We start from the raw sequence: 24,753 nt of genomic DNA on the forward strand, positions 1-24,753 counted from the left end.
TACCCTCCAGCTCCATCCATGTTGCTGCAAATGGTTGGATTTGCCCTTTTCTTATGGCTGAGTAGTATTCCATTGTGTATATGTACCACATCTTCTTTATCCATTCATCTATCGATGGACATATAGGTTGCTTCCAATTCTTGGCTATTGTAAATAGTGCTGCGATAAACATAGGGGTGCACTGATCTTTCTCATACTTGATTGCTGCATTCTTAGGGTAAATTCCTAGGAGTGCAATTCCTGGGTCAAATGGTAGGTCTGATTTGAGCATTTTGATGTACCTCCATACTGCTTTCCACAATAGTTGAACTAACTTACATTCCCACCAGCAGTGTAGGAGGGTTCCCCTTTCTCCACAGCCTTGCCAACATTTGTTGTTGTTTGTCTTTTGGATGGCAACCATCCTTACTGGTGTGAGGTGATACCTCATTGTAGTTTTAATTTGCATTTCTCTGATAATTAGCGATGTGGAGCATCTTTTCATGTGTCTGTTGGCCATCTGTATTTCTTTTTTGGAGAACTGTCTGTTCAGTTCCTCTGCCCATTTTTTAATTGGGTTATTTGTTTTTGTTTGTTGAGGCGTGTGAGCTCTTTATATATTCTGGACGTCAACCCTTTATGGGATGTGTCATTTTCAAATATACTCTCCCATACTGTAGGGTTCCTTTTTGTTCTATTGATGGTGTCTTTTGCTGTACAGAAGCTTTTCAACTTAATATAGTCCCACTTATTCATTTTTGCTGTTGTTTTCCTTGCCCGGGGAGATATGTTCAAGAAGAGGTCACTCGTGTTTATGTCTAAGAGGTTTTTGCCTATGTTTTCTTCCAAGAGTTTAATGGTTTCATGACTTACATTCAGGTCTTTCATCCATTTTGAGTTACTTTTGTATATGGGGTTAGAGAATGGTCCAGTTTCATTCTCCTACATGTAGCTGTCCAGTTTTGCCAGCACTATCTGTTGAAGAGACTGTCATTTTGCCATTGTATGTCCATGGCTCCTTTATCAAATATTAATTGACCATATATGTCTGGGTTAATGTCTGGATTCTCTAGTCTGTTCGATTGGTCTGTGGCATGCTCTTGTGCCAGTACCAAATTGTCTTGATTACTATGGCTTTGTAGTAGAGCTTGAAGTTAGAGAGTGAGATCCCCCCTACTTTATTCTTCTTTCTCAGGATTGCTTTGGCTATTTGGTGTCTTTGGTGTTTCCATATGAATTTTTGAATTATTTGTTCCAGTTCATTGAAGAATATTGCTGGTAGTTTCATAGGGATTGCATCAAATCTGTATATTGCTTTGGGCAGGATGGCCATTTTGACGATATTAATTCTTCCTAGCCACGAGCATGGGATGAGTTTCCATCTGTTAGTGTCCCCTTTAATTTCTCTTAAGAGTGACTTGTAGTTTTCAGAGTATGTCTTTCACTTCCTTGGTTAGGTTTATTCCTAGGTATTTTATTTTTTTTGATGCAATTGTGAATGGAGTTGTTTTCCTGATTTCTCTTTCTGTTGGTTCATTGTTAGTGTATAGGAAAGCCACAGATTTCTGTGTGTTGATTTTGTATCCTGCAACTTTGCTGTATTCCGATATCAGTTCGAGTAGTTTTGGGGTGGAGTCTTTAGGGTTTTTTATGTACAGTATCATGTCATCTGCAAATAGGGACAGTTTAACTTCTTCTTTACCAATCTGGATTCCTTGTATTTCTTTGTTTTGTCTGATTGCCCTGGCTAGGACCTTCAGTACTATGTTAAATAACAGTGGAGAGAGTGGGCATCCCTGTCTAGTTCCAGATCTCAGAGGAAATGCTTTCAGCTTCTCGCTGTTCAATATAATGTTGGCTGTGGGTTTATCATAGATGGCCTTTATTATGTTGAGGTACTTGCCCTCTATTCCCATTTTGCTGAGAGTTTTTATCATGAATGGATGTTGAACTTTGTCAAATGCTTTTTCAGCATCTATGGAGATGATCATGTGGTTTTTGTCTTTCTTTTTGTTGATGTGGTGGATGATGTTGATGGACTTTCGAATGTTGTACCATCCTTGCATCCCTGGGATGAATCCCACTTGGTCATGGTGTATGATCCTTTTGATGTATTTTTGAATTCGGTTTGCTAATATTTTGTTGAGTATTTTTGCATCTACATTCATCAGGGACATTGGTCTGTAGTTTTCTTTTTTGGTGGGGTCTTTGCCTGGTTTTGGTATTAGGGTGATGTTAGCTTCATAGAATGAGTTTGGGAGTATCCCCTCCTCCTCTATTTTTTGGAAAACACTAAGGAGAATGGATATTATGTCTTCCCTGTATGTCTGATAAAATTCCGAGGTAAATCCATTTGGCCCGGGGTTTTTGTTCTTTGGTAGTTTTTTGATTACCGCTTCAATTTCGTTGCTGGTAATTGGTCTGTTTAGATTTTTTGTTTCTTTCTGGGTCAGTCGTGGAGGTTTGTATTTTTCTAGGAAGTTGTCCATTTCTCCTAGGTTTCCCAGCTTGTTAGCATATAGGTTTTCATAGTATTCTCTAATAATTCTTTGTATTTCTGTGGGGTCCGTCGTGATTTTTCCTTTCTCGTTTCTGATACTGTTGATTTGTGTTGACTCTCTTTTCTTCTTAATAAGTCTGGCTAGAGGCTTATCTATTTTGTTTATTTTCTCGAAGAACCAGCTCTTGGTTTCATTGATTTTTGCTATTGTTTTATTCTTCTCAATTTTATTTATTTCTTCTCTGATCTTTATTATGTCCCTCCTTCTGCTGACCTTAGGCCTCATTTGTTCTTCTTTTTCCAGTTTCGATGATTGTGACATTAGATCATTCATTTGGGATTGTTCTTCCTTTTTTAAATATGCTTGGATTGCTATATACTTTCCTCTTAAGACTGCTTTTGCTGCGTCCCACAGAAGTTGGGGCTTAGTGTTGTTGTTGTCATTTGTTTCCATATATTGTTGGATCTCCATTTTGATTTGGTCATTGGTCCATTGATTATTTAGTAGCGTGTTGTTAAGCCTCCATGAGTTTGTGAGCCTCTTTGCTTTATTTGTACAGTTTATTTCTAGTTTTATGCCTTTGTGGTCTGAAAAGTTGGTTGGTAGGATTTCAATCTTTTGGAATTTTCTGAGGCTCTTTTTGTGGCCTAGTATGTGGTCTATTCTGGAGAATGTTCCATGTGCACTTGAGAAGAATGTATATCCTGTTGCTTTTGGATGTAGAGTTCTATAGGTGTCTATTAGGTCCATCTGCTCTACTGTGTTGTTCAGTGCTTCCGTGTCCTTACTTATTTTCTGCCCAGTGGATCTATCCTTTGGGGTGAGTGGTGTGTTGACGTCTCCTGGAATGAATGCATTGCAGTCTATTTACCCCTTTAGTTGTGTTAGTATTTGTTTACATATGCTGGTGCTCCTGTGTTGGGTGCATATATATTTAGAATGGTTATATCCTCTTGTTGGACTGAGCCCTTTATCATTATGTAGTGTCCTTCTTTATTATCTCTTGTTACTTTCTTTGTTTTGAAGTCTATTTTGTCTGATATTAGTACTGCAACCCCTGCTTTCTTCTCGCTGTTGTTTGCTTGAAATAGGTTTTCCATCCCTTAACTTTTAGTCTGTGCATGTCTTTGGGTTTGAGGTAAGTTTCTTGTAAGCAGCATATAGATGGATCTTGCTTTTTTATGCATTCTGTGACTTTATGTCTTTTGATTGGTGCATTCAGCCCATTAACATTTAGGGTGACTATTGAAAGATATGTACTTATTGCCATTGCAGGCTTTAAATTCGTGGTTACGAAAGGTTCAAGGTTAGCCTCTTTAGTATCTTACTGCCTAACTTAGCTCACTTATTGAGCTGTTATATACACTGTCTGGAGATTCTTTTCTTCTCTCCCTTCTTATTCCTCCTCCTCGATTCTTCATATGTTGGGTGTTTTGTGCTGAGCTTTTTCTAGGAGTGCTCCCATCTAGAGCAGTCCCTGTAAGATGTTCTGTAGAGGTGGTTTGTGGGAAGCAAATTCCCTCAGCTTTTGTTTGTCTGGGAATTGTTTAATCCCACCGTCATATTTGAATGATAGTCGTGCTGGATACAGTATCCTTGGTTCAAGGCCCTTCTGTTTCATTGTATTAAATATATCATGCCATTCTCTTCTGACCTGTAGGGTTTCTGTCGAGAAGTCTGATGTTAGCCTGATGGGTTTTCCTTTATAGGTGAACTTTTTCTCTCTAGCTGCCTTTAAAACTCTTTCTTTGTCCTTGATCTTTGCCATTTTAATTATTATGTGTCTTGGTATTGTCCTCCTTAGATCCTTTGTGTTGGTGGTTCTGTGTATTTCTGTGGTCTGTTCGATTATTTCCTCCCCCAGTTTGCGGAAGTTTTCAGCAATTATTTCTTCTAAGATACTTTCCATCTCTTTTACTCTCTCTTCTTCTTCTGGAACCCCTATAATATGGATATTGTACCTTTTGGATTGGTCACACAGTTCTCTTAACATTGTTTCATTCCTGGAGATCCTTTTATCTCTCCTATGTCAGCTTCTATGCGTTCCTGTTCTCTGGTTTCTATTCCATCAATGGCCACTTGCATCTTATCCATTCTGCTTATAAATCCTTCCAGAGTTTGTTTCATTTCTGTAATCTCCTTTCTGGCATCTGTGATCTCCCTCCGGACTTCATCCCATTTCTCTTGCGTATTTCTCTGCATCTCTGTCAGCATGTTTATGATTCTTATTTTGAATTCTTTTTCAGGAAGACTGGTTAGGTCTGTCTCCTTCTCTGGTGTTGTCTCTGTGATCTTTGTCTGCCTGCAGCTTTGCCTTTTCATGGTGATAGGAATAGTTTGCAGAGCTGGGACAAGTGACGGCTGGAAGAACTTCCCTTCTTGTTGGTTTGTGGCCCTCCTCTCCTAGGAGAACAGCGACCTCTAGTGGCTTGTGCTGGGCAGCTGCGCGCAGACAGGGTTTCTGCTTCATGCCGGGCTGCTATGGAGTTTATCTCTGCTGTTGCTGTGGGTGTGGCCTGGTTCGGGCCTCTGCTCCAAAGTGGTGTAGTCGCGTTGGAGGGGGAGCGGTCGGGAGGCTATCTATCTCCTTAAGGGGCCTCCCTGCTCCCTGCAGCCCAGGGTTTAGGGTGCCCAGAGATCCCCGGATTCCCTACCTCTGAATTAAGTGTCCCACCCTGCCCCTTTAAGACTTCCAAAAAGCACCCGCCGAAACAAAACAACGACCACAAAAAAAAAAAAAAAAAAATTTAAATTAAAAAAAAAATAAGGTGGCCGCTCGTTTTTCTTTATTCTCCGGTGCCAGCCTTAGGCATCTGCTCACCGGTCTTGCTGCCCTGTTTCCGTAGTATTGGGGGCCCTATCCCTTTAAGACTTCCATAAAGCGCTTGCCAGAACCAAACCAAACAAAACAAACAAACAAACAAAAAATGGTCGCGCGTTTTTCTGGTGTCCTCCGGCGCCAGGCCACCGGTGCCCGCTCACTGTTCTTGCTGCCCAGTTTCCCTAGTATTGGGGGCCCTATCCCTTTAAGACTTCAAAAAAGCGCTCGCCAAAACAAAACAGCAAAAAAAAATGGTCACGCGCTTTTCTTATGTCCTCCGGCATTCGGCCTCCGGTGCCCTCTCACTGTTCTTGCTGCCCTGTTTCCCTAGCATCCAGGGCCGCCTGGGCACGTACTGTGTTCACACTCTGGCCCGGATGGCTGGGGCTGGGTGTTCGGCAGTCCTGTGCTCCGTCTCCCTCCCGCTCTGCCTATTCTTCTCCCACCGGGAGCTGGGGGGAGGGGCGCTCGGCTCCGGCCGAGCCGGGGCTTGTATCTTACCCCGTTCGTGAGGTGCTGGGTTCTCGCAGATGTGGATTTTGTCTGGATATTGTCCTGTGTCCTCTGGTCTTTATTCTAGGAAGGGTTGTCTTTGTTATATTTTCATAGATATATGTGGTTTTGGGAGGAGATTTCCGCTGCTCTACTCACGCTGCCATCTTCCGCCCCTCCCCTACTTCCAAATTTGAGTATTAAATCTACATTTCTAACTTTTAAAGATTTCAACGGTAACAGTATTTAATAATAGTTTTTAGAAAGATTCTTCTTAACTCGGTATACTACAGCAGAGATTTAGTTTTGCTCTTTATAGTGCTGAAGGGAACTGATACTTGAATAAATCTGTTATCGTAAAAGCCCTACCCATGATTCATTTCTTCCTGCCAGCTGTCATCTTTGTTTTATAACCATGCTGCAGGTATCATTACTTTCTCCACTTCAAGATGTGCCACTCATTTTGTAAGCTTACTGAAATCTCCTTTTATTCCACTCATTATTCCACTCACCTTGCTCTAAGCAGAGGTATTAGTCACCTGGTAATGCACTAATACTAATTTTTAATTATGTGATGTTCAGTGCAGGAAAACTATTTTCCTCCTAGTAACCATCTATCTTGTCTTTGACTTTTCATGTCTTTTGTTACAATAATCAATGTTTTCAATCAATTTCTTTTTAATTCTCTTTTGCTAGATCCTTTTCTACCTTGTCATTAAACATTGATAATTCTTCTGTTTTAAAAGTTTTTCTTCCTTTTCTATACTTCATGAATGGCCTCTTATTAACTCTGTGCTTTAGCTGTCATTGGTAAACTGAATGCATATCCACAGTGCTAGTGTTCCCCAGGCTTCATATCTGCTTACCCAAATCTGTACTTGAAGCTTTCACTGGGATGTCTTTTAGGTACTTGAACTCAGCCTCCTTAAAACTGATCTAAGTATCTGCCTCCTCAAAGCAGTACTTCATCATTTCCTCCCTTAGTGAGTAAATCACTGCCACTTAATCACCCAAACCAAATACTTAGGAGTCATCATTTTCTTTGTTCTTGTACTCTGTACCATCAAATCCTCTTTTCTTCTTTAAATAGCCTTACTGAGATATAATTCACATAACATACAGTTCATCCTTTCAAAGTATAATTCATTGGTTTTTGGCATATTGACAGAGTTGTGTAACTACCACCATGATCAATTGTAGAATACTTTAATCATCCCCATAAGAGCCCCATAACCTTTAGCTGTTTTCCCCACCAGTCTTCTCACCTCCTATACCTCTTTGCCCTAAGCAACCATTACTCTACTTTCTGTCTCTATACATTTGCCTATTCTGGACATTTAATATACGTGGTATCACATAATGTGTGGTCCTTTGTGACTACTTCTCTCACTTAGCATAATGTTTCCAAGGTCTGTCCATTACCAATACTTCATTTCTTTTTATGGTGGATAATATTCCATTGTGTAGGTAGACCATATTTTATTTATGAATTCATCACTCAATGAACATTTGGTCTGTTGCTACCTTTTGTCTCTTAGGAATAGTGCTGCTATGAATATTCATGTATAAGTTTTTGTGTGGACATGTGTTTTCATAAATTTTGTGTATATAACCAGGAGTAGAATTGTTGGCTCACATGGTAACTGTTTAGCTTTATGAGGTACTGCTAAGACTGTTTTTGAAAAGCTGCTGTACCACTTTACATTCCCACCAGCAGTAGATGAGGGTTCTAATTTCTCCCCATCCTCACTGACAAGTGTACAGTTTAGTACATTAAGTAAATTCACTTTGTTATGCCATTATTACCACTATCCATCTCCAGACCCTTTTCATATTTCTAAACTGAAACTGTATCCATTTAAAAATAACCTCCATCCCCTCATAATCAGTGTTCTACTTTCTTTCTCTATGAATAGTCAAATTCATAATAGGCATAAATGGAATCATACATCTTTGTCCATTTGTCTCTGGCTTATTTCACTTAGCATAATATCCTTAAGGTTCATCCATGTTGTATTATGCATCGGTATTTCATTCATTTTTAAGGCCCAGTAATATTCTGTGTATGTATGTATGTGCCACATTTTGTGTATCCATCTGTCTTTCAATGGACATTTGGGTTGTTTCTACCTTTTGGCTATTATGAATAATACTGTTACGAACATTGTTGTTCAGCTATTTGTTCTCACTTTTTATTATATATAATTTCCTTTTGATAGGTCTTTTTAAAAAATCAAATTTTGTTCTTTTAATTTGCATTGCTACTGCCCTAGTTTAGATTCTAGTCATCTTGGGTATATACACTGTTTTGGTCATCTGGTCTACTAGGTCTCCTCTCTGTTTTCCTCTTAAATGTGTTATACAGAGGTCAAGGAGATTTATCTTTCTAAGGCACTAAACTGAATCTGTGGTTCTGCAGTTTAAGTGAGGCTCCTCATTACCAACAGGGTAATAGTCAAACTCTTACATGGCATCAGGCTCTTTCATGTCCAACCACTGCTTACCTCCTCAGTTTCCCTTTCTTTCCAGTTTATGATTTCAATTTCGTGTTTGAACTACTAGCTCCCAGCTGTTTTGTTTGTTTTATTCACTCATGCCTCTACAGGGTCTGGGGCCTCATACTGGAATTCTCCCTGTAATAAACTGTTTGCCTTTAAAAATTCTGCTCAGATGTTCCATTTGTCTTCCAGTTAATGATCTCCACTTTTTAGTGCTATTTTTAAAAGTGAATGTTTATATTATTGTAATTATCATGCCCTTTTAATATAATTTGTCCATATATCTCTTAACCCACCCAGCCGATCTTTTCTGCCCTCTGATTGTGCCAGTGTATCTAAGTGTTAAAGTCTATGTTACCTGAGTGTTTTGGAGGATGCTTACTTCTCAAGTTGACTTTAAGAACCTTATATAGGTACATATATATCTTATTAAATTTTCATCCTCCTTTATAAATGGTTTCTGTTGAACGGTTTAATTTAGTAGGTACAGACTAAGGAGTTCAGTTTTTCACAGAACTTATTTTTAAAATGTACTTAAAAGCAGAAAAGTAAAGTTTGTAGTTTTATTGTTAAGCTATATTTTTATAGAAAAAACAGCCATTCAGCTAAAGTGTATGAGAGTTCATAGGTACTTTTCATTTTTTAAATGAATAATTTTGAAATTACATTTATAAAGAGGCTGCCATTGAAGTGTATTTGATACTTCGGTTATTCTTGTAAATACTGTGGAGACAGGAGTTTTGAAAGTATTCATAGCTCTTTATACTTACTCTAAAGCTCAGTTTTTAAATCTGTTCTCTCTTTTTTCATTCTGAAAGAAGAAGGCTTAAAAAGATAACAAAATGAAAACAAACAAAAAAGGCTTTTCCGGTGTTTTTCAAAGAGATGTTTAGATTCTTTTTGTGTTTTGAAATAGGACATGGTTATTGTAGGGGCATTGCATAAGATGATTTCCTTTCCTAAAATGAGACATTAAACTGGAAGCCCTCACTATGTATATAGTTTATATATTAATTACTCTTGTGACGTTTTTTGCTGGTATGAGAAATGTTAAAATACTAAGTGTATGGATGATTTACTAGATAAATTTGATTATAGTCTTTTCTAGATGAGCTTTATATTTATATTTTTGTTAATTATATGCATAGAACTTTGAATAACCAAGATGCTGTTAGAATAATGGTATTTCTTTTGTTTTTATTGCTGTTGGGATTTCCTTTTTCTCTTACAAATTTTCATATTTTGGAATATCAAGTTCCACTTTCTTTTGCACGGCCATTGTTGATTCTGCACCTGCCCTCTCTCATTGGGTTTCTATGTCTGTAAAATTGGGATCATACCACTTATTTCTTAGAGTTGGTTGTTGTGAAAAATCCATGCAGAGCACCTAGTGTAGTGAGTGCCTGGCACAGAGTAGCCACTCTGTAAGTGTTAGTACATCATACATGGCATGCTGTTGAAGCATTTCTTCTTCCTTATATTTTAGCATAGTGTTTTTAGAATTGATGGTTAGTTGTTGTTACTGTGTTTTTGGAGCTGCAGCTTAGCAGATGCCCTTTGCATTTTCTGGTAACAAGGATATAAGACTTTACAGACTGATGACAAAAGGAACTTAATTGATTGCTATACTTGTTATATGATTAGTGAATCAGCCTCTAACTGGATTGAAATACATAGTGTATTGCCAGATCAAACCATTGAGTCCTTTCATAAATTCTTAAAGCATTTTCTTGCCACATGAATTGAATATTTAAGTTTTTCCTTTTTTCTGACCTACCTCATAGTTTCTTATTCTGTAGAATGTTAGCTTGATTTCTGTTTCTTTCTTTCCCTCTCTTCTCCCTCCCTCCCTCCTTCCCTCCCTCCATCCCTTCCTCCCTCCCTCTCTCTCTCTCTCTCTCTCTCTCTCTCTCTGTAAACAAAGACTTCTTTGGCAATAGTATGGCTGTTCTTGATGATGAACAGCCACTTTTTAAAAGTAATGACACTGGTTCTTATCCTTATCTAGTTTCCAACCGGAGGCCCTATCGACAGTACTACGTGGAAGCTTTTGGAGACCCTTCTGAGAGAGCCTGGGTGGCTGGAAAAGCAATTGTCATGTTTGAAGGCAGGCATCAATTTGAAGAGCTACCTGTCCTTAGGAGAAGAGGGAAGCAGAAAGAAAAAGGATATAGACATAAGGTAAAAAAAAAAAAAAAAAAAGACTTTCAAATTATCTTCTTGGGTGTGGGCAGGGAGGAGGAAAGGGCTAAGTGTTACATTTTTGAAATACAAGTTACTTCTTTTGGTATAGTTGGATATTTGTGAGAAAATATGTAGAAAGTAAGTTTTTTTGCAGGAGTGATAGGGCTAGCTTTCCAACTATTTATATTCAGTTTGAAAGATGATTTCAGCTACCTTTTGCCGTGTCACTTATATGTGATAGTATAAAATGGCATTACCATTCTTCTTTGGTTATATTTTATAAAAGAAGAAAATGACCATCAAAATGAAATATTCTAGTTCTCACTCTTCTGGATTGATTATTTCTCTCTAAAAAATACAAGGCTTTACAAAATTGAAGGAAGAAAATAACTGCAGACTCACAGACTCTAAGAAGGGAGTATTGGTTACCAAAGGGGAGGAGTGAGGGAAGGCGGGTGGAGAGGGTGGGAGAAGGGGATTGAGGGGGTATCATGATTAGTGCACATGGTGTGTGTGGGGTCACGGGGAGGACAGTGTGGCATAGAGGGGACAAGTAGGAACTCTGTAGCATCTTACTACACTGATGGACAGTGGCTGCAATGGGGTATGGGGGGGACTCGATAATCAGGGTAAATGTAGTAACTACACTGTTCTTCCTGTGAAACCTTCATAAGAGTGTATATCAATGAAACCTTAATAAAAAAAAAGAAATACAAGGCTTTAAACATTTTTGTTAGAACTGTTATTTTGGTTTCTGTGTTATTAATGCTTAAGGTTGCAGTTTCACACCTGGTTGTATTTTAATGAAGAACATGATGTATTTGTTTTGTTTGATATTTTGTGTTAAAGTTAGCTGAGTAAAGTTTTGGCTTATTTCTTTTAATATTCCTTTATAGTCAGTTCTAGAAGGGGACGTAGTTTCTCTTAAATTGGTGTTTCATACTCTTCTGTGTACAAATATTTGTAGACTATTTAATAAAAGTGATAATTAGCATAATGTAGAGTCAATATATAGTCTTTGTTATTTTTAACTAGAGTTCTCTGAGGATTAGTGTTTTCATCTCTAAAAGTAGTATAATATGTAACTTGTAGAACTGTTGTGGGGATTAGAAATAATTATAGATATTTAATGTGTTGTAAGATTGATGCTCCAAAAACAACTGATACGTGTTGTTAGGATGAAGGAGGCTAGCTGCATCCTTTCTAATACTTTGGGTGTTAGGCGGCAAAGAGGTGTCAAACCTTTAGCTATGTAAGAATAACAAAGCACTTTTTCAGAGAGGTTCACTAGGTCTTTTCAGGTTCTAGAAAATTGATTTACTCTGGTCACAATAAGAGAGTTTGTGTGTGTGTGCATGTCTTTGTGTGTGTGTAAAATAAAACAGATGGTCAGTTTATTGCTTTTAAGAGGAGGCTACTTATCTGGTGACGTAAATGTGTACATGCTCAACAGAAAATCCCTTTCAGAAGTGTTGAAGTATTTGTGAACACTAACCAATGGTTAAAACCTTGAAAATAACTGATTGTGGAGCCAAGAAAGAAAATAAGAGTATGAAAAATCACGTGTTTCACAGCCTCAATGTTCTCCTGTGTGAGGAATCAAGAACATATGTTATTTCTTTATTACATACGTAATTATACCCAGGGTGTTTTGGTATCTCTGGTCTACATGATTAAGCCCAGGAGATTAGTTGGTTATAGTCCAGATTGCATATAACCTGTATAGAAGAATCTTAATTAACCAAGGACCTAGTGATAACTCAGAGGTTCAAATTTCAGGTCTCCTGTCCTTGTTTTTCCATATTCATTTTCTTTAGCATTTTGCTTTCTCTTTTATGCAACTGAGCAAGTTCTTGGCTTTCATAAGTCAGGAAGAAAATACATCCCTATTTTAACTTGTGGAGAGAGAAGTAGGAAAGGTCTGGTTATTTCTTGTTTAGTAACATAATTGTGATTAGTAATGTAATGTCCAATTTATACTCCACTCTTTTGTGCTTATAAAGGCAGGTAGAGTGGAGGGTTTATGGGATTTATCTCTTCTCTAATGATAGATCTGAATGGTAGTGTTGTAGATGAGTTAAACACTAGGTGAGCTGTGGGTGCTAACCATCTGACTAGTCCTATAAAAGGGCCTTGAAGAAGCACAAACAAGGTTTGGAAAAACTTCTGATTTGAGAGGTATCTGATCATCTCCCTGTTTCCTCTCTCCTTTTTATGAGAAGTGATAATATTTTCTCCTTTAAATTTAGGTTCCTCAGAAAATTTTGAGCAAATGGGAAGCCAGTGTTGGTCTTGCTGAACAGTATGATGTTCCCAAGGGGTTGAAGAACCGAAAGTGTGTCACCAGTTCAATCAAGTTGGACAGTGAGGAGGATATGCCATTTGAGGACTGCACAAATGATCCTGAATCAGAACATGACCTCTTACTTAATGGCTGCTTGAAATCTCTGGCTTTTGACTCTGAGCACTCTGCAGATGAGAAGGAAAAACCTTGTGCTAAGTCTCGAGCCAGAAAGAGCTCTGATAATCCAAAAAGAACTAGTATGAAAAAGGCCCACATGCAATTTGAAGCACATAAGGAAGAACGGAGGGGAAAGATTCCAGAGAATCTTGGCCTAAACTTCATTTCTGGGGATGTATCTGATACACAAGCCTCTAATGAACTCTCCAGGATAGCAAACAGTCTCACAGGGTCCAACACTGCCCCGGGAAGTTTCCTGTTTTCTTCTTGTGCAAAAAACACTGCAAAGAAAGAATTTGAGACTCCAAATTGTGACTCCTTTCTGGGCTTGTCTGAGGGTGCCTTGATTTCAAAACGTTCTGGGGAGAAGAAGAAGCTCCAGCGAGGTCTGGTGTGCAGTTCAAAAGTGCAGCTCTGCTATATTGGAGCAGGTGATGAAGAAAAGCGAAGTGATTCCATTAGTATCTGTACCACTTCTGATGATGAAAGTAGTGATCTGGATCCCATAGATAATAGTTCAGAGTCTGATAACAGTGTCCTTGAAATTACAGATGCTTTTGATAGGACAGAGAACATGTTGTCCATGCAGAAAAATGAAAAGGTAAAGTATTCTAGGTTTCCTGCTACAAACACTAAGGTAAAAGCAAAGCAGAAGTCCCTTATTGCTAACTCACATATGGACCACTTAATGGATTGTCCTAAGACAGCAGAGCCTGGAACTGAGACATCTCAGGTTGCTCTCTCTGATCTTAAAGTGTCCACTCTTGTCCGCAAACCCCAGATGGATTTTAGAAATGATGTTCTCTCTCCAAAATTCAACACACCATCAAACATTTCCAGTGAGAACTCACTAATAAAGGGTGGGGCTACAAATCAAACTCTGTTGCATTCGAAAAACAAACAGCCCAAGATCCGAAGTATAAAGTGCAAACATAAAGAAATTCCAGTTGTAGTAGAACCTCCAGTTACAAATGAGGACTGTAGTTTGAAATGCTGCTCTTCTGATACCAAAGGCTCTCCTTTGGCTGGCATTTCCAAAAGTGGGAAAGTAGATGGTCTAAAACTACTGAGCAACATGCATGAGAAAACCAGGGATTCAAGTGACATAGAAACAGCAGTGGTGAAACACGTCCTGTCAGAATTGAAGGAACTCTCTTACAGATCCTTAAGTGAAGATGTCAGTGACTCTGGAACATCAAAGCCATCAAAACCATTACTTTTTTCTTCTGCTTCTGGTCAGAATCATATACCTATTGAACCAGACTACAAATTTAGTACATTGCTAATGATGTTGAAAGATATGCATGATAATAAGACCAAGGAGCAACGGTTAATGACTGCACAAAACTTGGTCTCCTATCGGAGTCCTGGTCTTGGGGACTGTTCTACCAGTAGTTCTGTAGGGGCTTCAAAGGTCTTGGTTTCAGGAGGCTCCACTCATAATTCAGAAAAAAATGGAGATGGCTCAAAGGACCCAGTCCATCCTAACCCTAGTGGTGGTGACTCTGCACCATCTGGAGAGTTGCCTGCCTCCCTTCCTGGCTTAGTGTCCGACAGAAGAGACCTCTCTGCTTCTGGCAAAAATCGTTCAAACTGTGTTACTAGGCGCAGTTGTGGGCGATCAAAGCCATCATCTAAATTGCGAGATGGTTTTTCAGCCCAGATGGGAAAGAACACAGTGAACCGTAAAGCCTTAAAGACAGAGCGTAAAAGGAAACTGAACCAGCTTTCAGCTGTGACTCTTGAGGCTGCACTGCAGGGAGACCGACAGATTGGAAGTTCAGAGAACGGCTTCTCAAGAGGTGGGATGGAAGACGCTGGTAAAAAAGAACCCCTTCAATTAATGGGCCATTTAACAAGTGAAGATGGTGGCCATTTTTCGGATATTCGTTTTGATAGCAAAGTCAACCAGTCAGACCCTGGTAAAATTCATGAAAAAGGCCCCTCTTTTGAAAACAAAAAAGTCCCAGAACTAGATTCTGAAATGAACAGTGAGAATGATGAACCCAATAGCATAAATCAAGCAGTGCCTAAAAAGCGGTGGCAGCGTTTAAACCAAAGGCGCACTAAACCTCGTAAGCGCACTAACAGATTTAGAGAGAAAGAAAACTCTGAGGGTGCCTTTGGGATCTTGCTTCCTGCTGACTCTGTAAAGAAGGGGGATGAGTTCTCAGAGCACAGACCTCCTCCTTCAGTGAACATACTGGAGGATGCACTGACAGACCCAAATCATGCCAGCCGCTTAGATCCAGTTGGGCCACGGGTGAAGGTTTGTGAAAAATCCAGTGCCAGCATTGAGGAAGTGGAAAAGGAGCCAGGGATTCCCACTTTGACTCCTCAGCCTGAGCTCCCCGAACCAGGTAAGGACTCCTGACTGTGATAGGGATTAGAGGAAATGATGATAATGATGCCCTTCTAAAGTTGGTCTGTTTTAAGTGTATGGGAGGGGAGAATTACTGCTTGAAGTGAAGAAAGGACTTTACGTAGAAGAGTCTGAATTTTGAGGACCAGGTTTCCATATACTTTGAGAAATGACGTTTTACCAGAAGCCTCTTGCTTAAGTCTGAAAAACATTGTTCCTGTTCCCTATTTCCTACCTTTTTAAATCTATGAACTTTTTGGATTCTGAGCCTAAGATTTGAATCCAGTTGTTAGTTTACAGAAAGCAAATAGATTTTATTGAATGTTAGGCTTCCTTTGACCACAACTGAAGGAAGGTGCACCTGTTATGTAGACAAAAAGGACATACGTTTTTGAAAACATGAAAGTGTTCTGTAGCACTGAATTAAGTCTTTAGATGTCTTATTCCCTTTTGGAATGAAGTTTGAGAACACTGAAGTACTAGGGTGTTCTGCTTTATGAGCAGAGGGAAAACAGATGTTTTTCAAGATACTAATATTATACAGTGTAGTTCTTGATAAAAATTATGAACTCAGGTTTTGTTTATTTTAGAAAGTCTGCTTCACCTTCACTTTTGAAGAAAAATTATGTTGGATATAGTATTCTGGTTGGCAGTTTTTTTTTTTTTTAAGTACTTTGAATATATCATACCATCCTCTTTGGGCCTCTAAGGTTTCTGCTGAGAAACCCGCTGATGATCTAATGTGAGCACCCTTTTCCTTGACAAGTTGTTTTTCTTACTGCTTTGAAGATTTTTTGTCTTTCGACAGTTTATGTTTCTTGGTGTGGGCTCCTTAGGGTTCATTCTGGTTGAAGATCTTGAACTTTTGAATTTGGATATCCAATCCCTTTCCCAGATTTGGGAAGTTTTGGCCACTATTTATTCAAATAAGCTGTTTGTTCCTTTCTCTCTCCTTCTTTGGGAACTCTAATCATGTGCTTATTAATCTGCTTAATGGTATCCATAAGTCTCATCTTTTTTTTCTTGATTCTGTTTTCTTTTTGCTCCTATGACTTGGTAGTTTCAAATGACTTATCTTTGAGTTTGCTGATTCTAACTGTGGTTGAAACTCCCTAGTGAATTTTTCAATTCAGTAATTGTATTCTTTAGCTTCAGAACTTGTTTGAGTCTTCTTTATGGTTTCTATCTCTTTGTTGATGTTCTTATTTGTTCATGTTAACATTGTCCTGATTTCTTTTAGTTATCTGTGTTTCCTTGTAGATCATTGAGCTTCTTTAGGATAATTATTGTGAATTCTTTGCCTTATAATTTTTATAGATCTCTGTTACTTTGTGGTTGGTTTCTGAAGATTAATTTTGATCCTTTGGGCCATGTGTCCCTATTCATGTACTTCTTAATTTTTTCCCCCTGAGTTTTATGCATTTGAATAAATAACCATTTCTCCCAGTTTTTATGGACTGGCATCATGCAGGGGAAGACTCACTAGTCAGCTTGGCTAAAGAGTCTGGAGACCTGTGGAACCCTTTTTGGAGGATGGGCTTCTTTGGGCTTGTGTGTCCCATTTCCTAATTAGAGCAGTTTATTCTTTTTTAGGAGTTTGTGATCTCTTGCTCCCTCTCCTGTTTTTCTGTGGTTCTGCAGGTTCACTGATGCTTCTGCAAACAAGCTTTCTCACTCATTCTTAGTGTGGCCCCCAGGTGTTCAAAGCATGCTGGTTCCCCGTCATCTCCAAGAACCAGAAAAGACAGATACTAGTCCCTTGGGCAGTTCTCAAAAAAATCTGAATTGCTGAGTGCTCGGTCCACTCTATATCCTTCCTATGTAGAGAAAAGCCAACAGTTTAGTGACTTCTGAGCTGGTCTCTGTCTCATTGCAGGTCTTCTGGTTCCATTATGCTACTCAATCTCTCCCTTGTTTTCAGCACCCCCAGGAAGCCTGTGTGTTCTGTTAGTGCTCCCAGTTGGGTTATACAGAAACTGCTCCCCCAAGCAATCCTATGAAAAGCTAGAATGTTGGACAAATGCTTCATCCCCCAGGAACTCAGCTGCCTTGCTTTGGGAGCAGTGCTCTCACATAAAGAGAATGGGCTCTTTTGACCCATATCAGTGCTATTACTGGCTTTGTACTTGCTTGGTGTATTGCATCTTCTTAACTGTTTCTAGACTACTCATGAAGGTATTTTAGTGGATATATTTTTGTTAATTTGATGTCTTTGTGAGGGAAATAGTATGGGCCCTTCCTGTTCTGTCATCTTGCTGTTGTCACTCTTGTTTCAGGTCTTTGTAATGCCAGTTATATTCCATTGTATGAATAAATTATATCCTATTTATTCTTTCATCAGTTGGTAGACATTGGGTTATTTTTACTTTTTGGCCTTATGAATAATGTGCTGACACTTGTGTGTGATGTTTTATATGGATATGTTTCCATTTCTACTGGGTATATACCTCGGAGTAGAAATGCTGGATCATTTGGTAGTGACATGTATAACTTCTGAGGAACTGTTTTGCAAAGGTGTTTTACCATTTTACATTTCCTCTAGCAGTGTTTGAGGGTTCCAGTTTCTCTACCTTAGGCACACCTATTTGATATAGCTGTCCAATTTGGTGTCAGGTGGTATCTTCTTACTGAGGTTTTGATTTTCATTTCCATGATGGCTAATGGTGTTGAGCATCTTCTCATGTATTTAGTTGTCAGTTGTAAATATTCTTTGGAGAAATGTGTGTCTAGATCCTTTGCCTATTTTTTAATTGGGCTATTTGTCTTTTTACTACTGAATTGTAAGTATTCTTTATGTGGCGTAGATGTAAGTCCATTATTAGGTATATTTTGCAAATACTTCTTCATTTTGTGTGTTTCCCTTTTACATTCTGGATTGTATATTTTGAAGCACCTTTTTAATTTTGATGAAGTCTAATATGTTTGGCTGCTTGTGCTTTTGGTGTCATATCTAGGTAACCATTGCCTAATTCAGTTGTCTGAGCACCATTTGTGGAAAAGGCTATTTTTTCCCCATTGATTTGTCTTGACACTCTAGTTGAAAATCATTTGCCTATAAATGTGATGGTTATTTCTGGGCTCTCAAATTCCTTTCTTTTGATTGATATGTCTACCTTTATGTCAGTATAACAAACTGTCTTTGTAGTAATTAGTTATTGGAGCTTTAGAAAGCTTGAGTCCTCCAGTTTTTCCTTTTTCAAGATTTTGTGATATTCTGTAGTTTTCAGTATACAAGTCTTAAGCTGCTTTTGTTCAGTTTCTCCCTAAGTATTTTATGCTTTTTTGATGGAAATAAAAATGATACTATTTTAATTCTTAGATTGCTCATTGCAGGTATATAGAAGTACAGTCAATTTTTGTATATTGATCTTATATGTTGTAACCTTGCTAAATCCATTTCTTAGTTTGAATCATTTTATTGTAAATTCCTTAGGATTTTCTATGTGCATGATCATGTCATCAGCTAATGGAGATGGTTTTACTGTATCCTTTCTAATATGAATGCCTTTTATTTCTTTTTCTTGCCTAATTGCCCTCAATCCAGTGCAGTGTTGAGGATAAGTGGAGTGAGTAGACAACCTTGTCTTGTTTCTGATCTTGGGAAGAAAGGGTCTAGTCTTTCATCATTAACTACAATGTTAGCTGTGATTTTTGATAGATGGCCATTCATATTGAAAAAATTCCCTTCTGTACCTCGTCATATTTTTTTCTGTGACTATTGAGATGATCCTTCCTTTTTATTTCCTTTATTCTGTTAATATGATGTATTAATTTCATTGGTTGATTTTCTTATGGGAGTTTTAATTTCCTGGCCCACGAGACCACAAAGCCAAAGGAGGACCAGTCACAACTTCTCAATGACTTGTTCTTCCACCTGCTGCTCTGCTCCCCTTCTACTTTGCACCTCCTTATGGTCTCCTGGAGGTTGGGCATAGCGTAGTTCTGCTTCCCTGTAACTCAAGATAGAGCCCTTTGGGGCCCTAGTTTAATCTCTTTTAAATTTCTGCCCCTTTCACTTTAACAGGATTGCCAAAAACCCTTCAGGACAAAAATCAGTTTCAGCATTCTGTTTATTTCCCTGTGTTTTTATTTTCCATTAGTTTTTAGTTTGTAGTTCTTTATAAGCTTGTCAGTGCTTTGCTTCTTTTGAAGTAATTTTTAAAACACTGTACATTTTTATTTGTTTTCAGCAGGAGGTTTCTGCTGAGTAACTTGTCATTATTATGTAGAGTCATTTGGGTTTTTGTCTGTCCCCACCCTGACCCCCCACCCCCACCCCTGCCCTTTAACTCTTGCCTCTGAGCTTCCAGAACTAGAGAAATAGAGGTATGACAAGGGCTAATAATCTGTATGTGAGGAGTGACGTTGCTCTTGGTACTCCAGGTTTCTGGTAAAATTCACCATTTTGGTAAAAAGGAGAAAACTATAATTCAGCCTTTGAAGTGACTTGATGTTTCTGTTTTTATAAAACAGCTTTATTCAAGGTATATTTTACATTTTAAGTGTACAAGTGAATGACTTAGTAAATTTACTGAATTGTGTAACCATCCCCACAAATAAGTTCTAGAACATTTCCATCACTCCAGTAAGACCCCTTTAATCCCGTTTACAGTTAATCCCTTTTTGTACTCCTAGCCCCAGGCAACCGCTATGTATCTACTCTCTTCATATATACATTTGCTTTTTCTGGACGTTTCATTTTAATGGAATCATACAATGTGTGATTTTTGTGTGTGTCTTGCTCTTTTCATTTAGCATAATGTTTCTGTGGTTTGTCTGTATTACAGCATGTATTAATATTTTCTTTTTTATTGCTGAATACTATTGTGTATAGATAAACTGCATTTTATTTATCCATTCATCAGTTGGTCATTTGGGGTCGATTCAACTTTTTGGTTATTTATTTTAGTTGGCATATGTACACTCCATACTCTAAAGTTACTGCTAGACTTGTCCTGTGTGAGCAGTATATCTCCATTCTCCACAGTAGGTCCTGACTCTATGCTAGGAATTGATGTGTATTTCCCAAGAAATTTAGTGGTTGGGCTGGTGGTCATACTTTGGCTCCTAGTCTGTTTCATATTTGCTTAGTGCCATGTGTTGAATTTTGTGTGATTTATGCCTTTCTCCATTGGCTTTTGTAATTTTCTAACTTTTAATATTTCCCCTGTCCCCAATATCCCAAAAGGGCATATCCCTCTTTTGTTTTGTTCTTGGCATTCTTTCCCTTACTCTACAAATCACCTTTTGGTCCCAGCTTACCCATTTGTAGAGTAGTTGTATTAGGTGAGTTCTCCAGGCCCTTTCAACCCAAAAGTGGTTTGACTAGGTGAGCATGAACAATCTAGTTTAGGTGAGAACATAGGTGGGGGTGAGAGTGGGGGTTGTGGTGGCAGGTGTAATTAAGGAAAAGAAGAAACAGGAGCCTAGGAACAGTGAGGAAGCATCTTCAGTTTTAAGTCATTCCATTATGGCCAGGCTGTTTTCATCTACAGTGTGTTATTCTATTGTTCATTTAAGTGGGAAGCTGGTGAACTTTTTCTTAGAAGGACATACAGTAAATATTTTAGGCTTTCCAAGCCATACTATCTTCTGTCACTCTCAGCTCTGCGTTTGTAGCACAAAAGCTATAGATCATTTGTAAATAAGTGAACATGGCTGTATTCCAATAAAACTTTATTTACCAAAGTTCCCACTGGTAGTTTGCCAAATGCTAAAACTTTAACAAAAGAATTGTTCTATATAACTGTGGTAAGGACCAATGCATGTGTTTGTGCAGGAACCTAATAGGTGTGTCAGATGCAGAGGTTCTCACATTGATTTCCAATTATTTGTGCAGTTTGCTGATTATCTTGTGGGTTTTGGGGCAATAGCCCCAAACACCAAAACTATTGGTGTTTGAAAACTTGGGTGCCATGTGTATAAGAAGAATATTTTAAAGCATAATATATTTCACTCTGACTATAAAGTAATTATTAACCAGCAATTGTCATAGGTACAGATGCATACATTTATCCAAGATGAGTTTTGGCTTGCTTCTTTTTTTCAAGAGAGATTATTCCAGGCATTCTTATTGAAGGGGAACATTTTAAGTGATTGCTTGGCTTACGGTTTTAACTTCTTTTGAAGTACCTCTTTGGGGAAAACTCCAGTTTGGGTTACTTAAGGTTTATTGTCTAAAACTGAGAAGTAAGGAAAATTCAAGTGGTTGCAGGGTTTAACTATCCCCATAATGATATTCATAGCTCTGTAGGTATACAGTTTGATAATTATTTCAGTTTCTATCATTAAATTTTTATTTTTTATTGACTTCATTGTTTTAGATCAGTTCTAGATTCATAGCAAAATTTGAAGGTAGAGAGATTTCCCATATACTCCCATCCACACACATACATAGTCTTCCCAGTTATCAATATCCTGCACCAGAAGTGGTACATTGTTACAATTGATGGACCCACATTGACACATCATAATCACCCAACAGCTGCAGTTTACCTTAGGGTTCACCCATGGTGTTCTATATCTGTGCATTTGGACAAATGTATAATGACATGTATTCATCATTATGGCATCATACAGAGTATATTCACTGCTCTGAAAATCCTCTGTGCTCTCCCTCTCCCACTTCTCCCCCTTCCAATTCCTGACAACCACTTTATATTGTCTGCATAGTTTTGCTTATTCCAGAATATCATATAGTTAGAATCATACAGTATGCGGCCTTTTCAGATTGGCTTTTTTCATTTGGTAATCTGCATTTAAGGGTCCTCCATGTCTTGTCATGGCTTGATAGCTCATTTCTTTTTTGTGGTGAATACTTTAACAATGTCTGGATATACCACAGTTTATTTACCCATTTACATATATCTTGGTTGCTTCCAGGTTTTGACAGTTATGAATAAAGCTGCTACAAAAGTCCATATGCAGGTTTTTGTGTGGACATGGTTTTCAACTCCGTTTATATTAGCTTTAAGTAAATTAAATGGTGTATCACTCCTCTGTTTACTATTATGAAATTATAACAGTTAAAATTAGTAAAAAATTATTCACATCTTGTCCTAATGCTGGCTTTATGGTTTGTTTCCATATGTGTTGTCTAAGGAATAAGAGTTTGCCAAATTGCTGTGCCCATGACCCTTTCTTTTTGGTCTCAACTTTTGTGTTACTTGTGAAAGACTATCAGTATTGCCAACTTGAAGCAGGAACAGCTTCCTCTGAAGTCATTGTGTCATGAAATGCCTCTGCTCCCAGAGAGCTTACAGTGTAATAAAATGACTATACCATATTAAGTGTATTAAAATCAGTACAGAGTTTTATAAGAAAATTATAATTGATATTTTTTTCACCATTTAATTCAAAGAAAAATGATTTGATACTGTGGCATTTTGACTGGAAAATGACAAAAGGTTTTTGTTTTTTAAACCAAATACCCAAAATTCTGTATTTTTATCTTATTCTGTCTTTTGTATACATGGCGTATATCTTTTATGTCATTGAGGTAATGATATACGTATCATATCATTAATTACATATTTTTTGATGCTTCTGTTTTAGAAATATTTCTCCGTTTTCTAATGTGATATGAAGTATGTGTGTAAAGTACTTCTGAAATTCATGTGGTAGGGCTGAGTAGGTAAATATTTTACCTGAATATCTGTCCAGTATTCTACATAGTCTAGAAAAAGTTACTTAAAATAATTCATGGTATATTTTTTTAATTGACCTGATTTAGAATATTTATTTTAATGTTAGCTGTATCTGTCACTATAGACACTATTTTCAATTTAATCTCCCTAAGATTGGATGGACTGTATGTGTGTATATAGAGCAACAAGTCTCCTCACTTCCAACTTTTGCATATGATAAACCATAGCAAAACATTTTTAACCTCTGGGAGTTGAAGCCATAGTGTTTTCAGGTTTCCTATCTATGTACTTTTGGGAGTGTATGGATGGTTGACATGAAAACAGTGGGTTTTCCTCTGGTTTTTTGGTTAATACTGAACTCCTTCTCTTTTTAGCTGTGCGATCAGAGAAGAAGCGCCTTAGGAAGCCAAGCAAGTGGCTTCTTGAGTATACTGAAGAATATGACCAGATATTTGCTCCTAAGAAAAAACAAAAGAAGGTACAGGAACAGGTACACAAGGTATGTTCCAACATTTTCATCGATCCTTTTAAGATATTGCAGTTTTTGCCTTCAATATCGTATTTTGTCTTCATGGGACAATAATTTCCTTAACTGGAACCTTACTTGTTCAGTTTTTTATCTCCAGTTTCTGGCCCAGTACTTACCATATTATTTATACAGGAAATGTTTAGAGTCTACATACTGTGTGTATATAGTGTGTGTGTCTATCTCCCCACTTTGCTTTCAAAGTGTATTTAATGATTTAAGGATATTGTTATAAAATGTTTGTTAAAAAACATAGGATAAATACAGGATGAATTAGTAAAAAATATATAGTATATGATCCTAACTTTTTAAACAAATGTTATGATACCTTACTTGCTTTACTTAAAGATTCAGTTTCTTTAAATTGAAGTATTTTAAAGTAAATAGAGACATTTTGACTTCCTATCCCTAAATAATATGCATCTCTAAAAAAATAGAACATTTTCCTTTGTAACTAATTTAATGTTCTCACATATAATAAAATCAGTTAACCTAATAACAAATCCATATTCAGATTTCCTCACTTGTCCCCTAACCTTTATATTTAGCTTACTCAAACCAGGATCCAGTCTAGGACTACTCATTATATCTGGTTGTTATATTTCTTAAATCTCTTAAAATCTAGAACAGCCCCCTTTTTTCATGACTCTACTTACCTAAGCACTAACAATTGGATAGATTCAAGGTAAACGTTTTTAGTGAGATTATATTGTATGACATTAGAAGGTATTTAACATCCAGTTGTCCATAGTAGTGACTGATTCCTTTAAGTTATATTTTACCCCTTTTGATCAGGAAGCACATATTTGGAATTACTTTGTCTCCAAGACAATGTCCTGTTACCCATCAGTTACTTCCCTAAATCAGTTGAAAATCCTTGCCTATATCAATAATTTCATTGGCGGTATGAAATTAAAACTTCTCAGGTTTTATTTTATTATTTTATTATTTCTTCTACTTTTATTAGCTGACAATCTCTTCCATTAACTGAATCGTCCTACTATTCTGAAATACATGAAAGACTAAGTACTTTTATTTCTTTAACTTAACCCTTAACTTACATTGAGTTCATTATAAGCTGCTTAATTGGTGACGTGTTAGGGAATCTATCTTTCTTTGTATTATCACTATGGCCTTAATGAAGTTATATAGCTTCAGTGCATCTCAATCAACTGCATTTTTTCCCTTTTTAAAAAATTACAGTAAAATATATATAAAATAAAATTTATAATCTTAGCCATTTTTAAGTATACAGTTCTGTGGTATTAAGTACATTTACATGG

At 37.6% G+C, this 24,753-nt stretch overlaps 1 protein-coding gene across 10 annotated transcripts in view; it reads left to right on the forward strand.

Moving 5' to 3' along the window:
* Positions 1 to 24,753, forward strand: part of NSD1 (nuclear receptor binding SET domain protein 1) — a 188,724-nt gene that overhangs the window by 93,119 nt on the left and 70,852 nt on the right. For all 10 annotated transcript variants that reach the window (XM_036886924.2, XM_036886928.2, XM_036886926.2 and 7 more), the window contains 3 exons: positions 10,300 to 10,472; positions 12,725 to 15,296; positions 23,319 to 23,443. In XM_036886924.2, coding sequence (XP_036742819.2) covers positions 10,300 to 10,472; positions 12,725 to 15,296; positions 23,319 to 23,443 — 2,870 coding nt within the window. The remainder of the gene's footprint in view (positions 1 to 10,299; positions 10,473 to 12,724; positions 15,297 to 23,318; positions 23,444 to 24,753) is intronic.

The sequence above is a fragment of the Manis pentadactyla genome, chromosome 2 (assembly GCF_030020395.1).
Source record: "Manis pentadactyla isolate mManPen7 chromosome 2, mManPen7.hap1, whole genome shotgun sequence".
Taxonomy (NCBI): domain Eukaryota; kingdom Metazoa; phylum Chordata; class Mammalia; order Pholidota; family Manidae; genus Manis; species Manis pentadactyla.